Source organism: Mercenaria mercenaria, chromosome 3, assembly GCF_021730395.1.
Source record: "Mercenaria mercenaria strain notata chromosome 3, MADL_Memer_1, whole genome shotgun sequence".
Taxonomy (NCBI): Eukaryota; Metazoa; Mollusca; class Bivalvia; order Venerida; family Veneridae; genus Mercenaria; species Mercenaria mercenaria.
Window position 1 is genome coordinate 50,536,881 of NC_069363.1, and position 2,625 is coordinate 50,539,505.

At 36.6% G+C, this 2,625-nt stretch overlaps 1 protein-coding gene across 1 annotated transcript; it reads left to right on the plus strand.

Moving 5' to 3' along the window:
- The first annotated feature begins 315 nt into the window (after positions 1-315).
- On the plus strand, positions 316-1,864 carry LOC128556035 (ras-related protein Rap-2a-like). The gene has a single exon (XM_053539935.1). The coding sequence runs from the start codon at positions 485-487 to the stop codon at positions 1,250-1,252; it is 768 nt and encodes a 255-aa protein (XP_053395910.1). The 5' UTR covers positions 316-484; the 3' UTR covers positions 1,253-1,864.
- The last annotated feature ends 761 nt before the right edge of the window (positions 1,865-2,625 follow it).

Sequence of the window (2,625 nt, forward strand, 5' to 3'; positions counted from 1 at the left end):
AGTATTAAAATGCTGAACGACTTACACTTCGTTCTCGAAACAATAATGTAGGGATAACGCATGTTTTTTCGTGTTATAACATCTGCACAAAATGAACATGCGCTAACGCTATTCTATCATAAAACATGTAAAAACTAATAAATGAATACATTCTTCCTCAACGTCCACGAAATGCGCGGGAATGTCTGAGTCGTTTTTTTTTATGTTAACGTCATTTCATTTTGAATTATCCGTTTTGGGGCCGTTATACGTTAACGCTTTGCTACGGAACGCGCATATATAAAAAGATGTTTAAACAGCACGGAGCGCGAGAATCTCTCTGTTAGCACACGTTTTCTATTCTGTTAAAACACCCCCGAAAAGTGACAAGAACAGCAGTTTTATGCTAGAATAGTAACAAAAAGAAAGTTGTAATGGAAAACAGATAAATAGTTATTTCTATTGAATTTTGTTTTCTTGATTTTGCAGTGACTTCTCCTCTAGAATGAAAATGCGGATGCGCTCAGCAACAAATATCCAAGGCAACAAAATACGAGTTCTTGTACTAGGCGCTTCAGGTGTGGGCAAATCAACACTGGTCAAACTCTTCACCCAGAAGAAGTTTATTGAAGATTTTGAGGACCAAAACTCCCAAGAAGCTGGCACAATCATTGTGGAACTGATGGAAGTCGAAGTGTCACTCTTAGTAGCGTTGAAAAGGCTGGCAATAAAGACAGCACAAGCTTATATTTTGATGTACTCCTTTGCTGATCCAGGTTCATTTGAATTCATCATCAATGTCAAACAAGAAATAGTAGAAATGAAAGGAGAGGGAATGCCGATAGTTGTTGTTGGAAACAAAGCTGACTTATCACGCAGACAAGTGCAAGAAATGAGTAAGAAGTCTGTAGTTTCGGACTGGGGACTCCCATACACAGATGTGTCTCTTCACACAGGGATGAATATTGGTGGGGTTTACAGACACCTCTTTAGTCATCCGACGCTACAGAAGTTAGTAGACGTTGTGGCAGTGATAAAAGCTTCCACAATTTCTTCTAACATACGCAGAATGTCTCTCCCAGCATCTCAGTTACAGAGAAGAGTGTCAACATTAAATATGACAGTTCCGGAAATGGCAGTTCCGGAAGCGGGGCATGCATCCGATAAATCTCCGGAAATAGGAAGATATAACGCAGTGCGAGAGCAGAAACATGGTACATCCAGATGGTCGAAGTTCAAACAACTTTTTACCGGTCGTAAAGCAAGGAAATGAATGTATATATGAAACATGTGGAACTTCCTTGAGTTCATAAGCATAGTTTCAAGTGTTGTAAAAATAAATAAAACGAATGAAAAACTGGAGACTTTAAATTAGATGACTATGGTTTTATAAGACAGTCTTCTGTGTTCTTGTAAATACACGCTCTGCCTATGTATTTGTTTAAAGAATATATGTATATAAAGTTCTATATTCAGGTTAAAGGACATGCTTCCAGAATAACGAAACGCAATGAAAATGAAGTTTTTTGTAACACTTTTATAAAACATAAGTCGGTATAGATTTGAGTGTAGTTTCTGCAACAAACTTTTGCTTTGCTCAAGAGTTTTCCTACTCTATTGTTCAGACTACAAAAGTAAAATCTACAAAATACTGTTTAGAACTCTTTGAATTACTTCAGAAGAAGTATATCCCGAAGAGTGATTTTGTCGTTTTATAATATCACCTTTCGCAGTTGGGATGCGAAGGAATTACATCACAAGTTTTCAACACAGTACAGCAGAGCTACCGGCGCCGCAAAGCGGGGCCGACAGCGTTGCATTACGGTTAGACATATGAAAAAGAAAACAGATAACGGATACTATCGAGTTGAAAATTCGTGGTATTTATTGGAATCGGTGCTTTTCGGTTTTCTTCCAGTAGAGTATGCGCATAGTAATTAACGGTGTCAGCGGATTATAAAAGCGCCCCGCCTACTACTATGAACATTGAATAACAATGTAAACGGGTGTTTAATGATAAGAAATTAGCGCCGAATAAATTTTTTAAGTAGAAAAAAAGCTGTAGATCTAATAGATAAATTTCAATGTGAAAACGGTTTTCATCCCGCTACCGTAACTGATTTTTTTTATATATACATATAATTATCAGATATGACGTCACGGATTCACTTCAGTGCAAAGGTACGTAGCGTGTTCGTCTTACAGTCGAGAGGTCGGGAGTTCGAGTCCTATCAGCAACAGTCAATTGTTTTCGTTTTTTATTTCACTAGTTTTACTTTTTTATTGTATCTATCGTGATTTTTTCAAAATGTTACAAAAATCATTCATGTGAAATTTTAACAAATGTTTTGTTTTGATGTCAGGTTCCAGTGTTCTGCCTGTACAGTAGATATAACTTTTTAAAACATGTTTTGCGGTCCTAATTAACATACATTGTGTGAATTTTGGAAAAGCACACATTGCTCGTCTCCCCTTTCACATATATTGCATCCAGGCTCTTAAGAATCACTGACCAGAGTTTTACACTTGGAAAAACTGTTGGCTATACAAATGAGTATAAACATTAAAATGGAGCTAAAAGATTAACCTTAAAAAGCCCTAGATTTTTTGAATTACTTAAATTCTTCTTTCTATAAACGTTGGAAT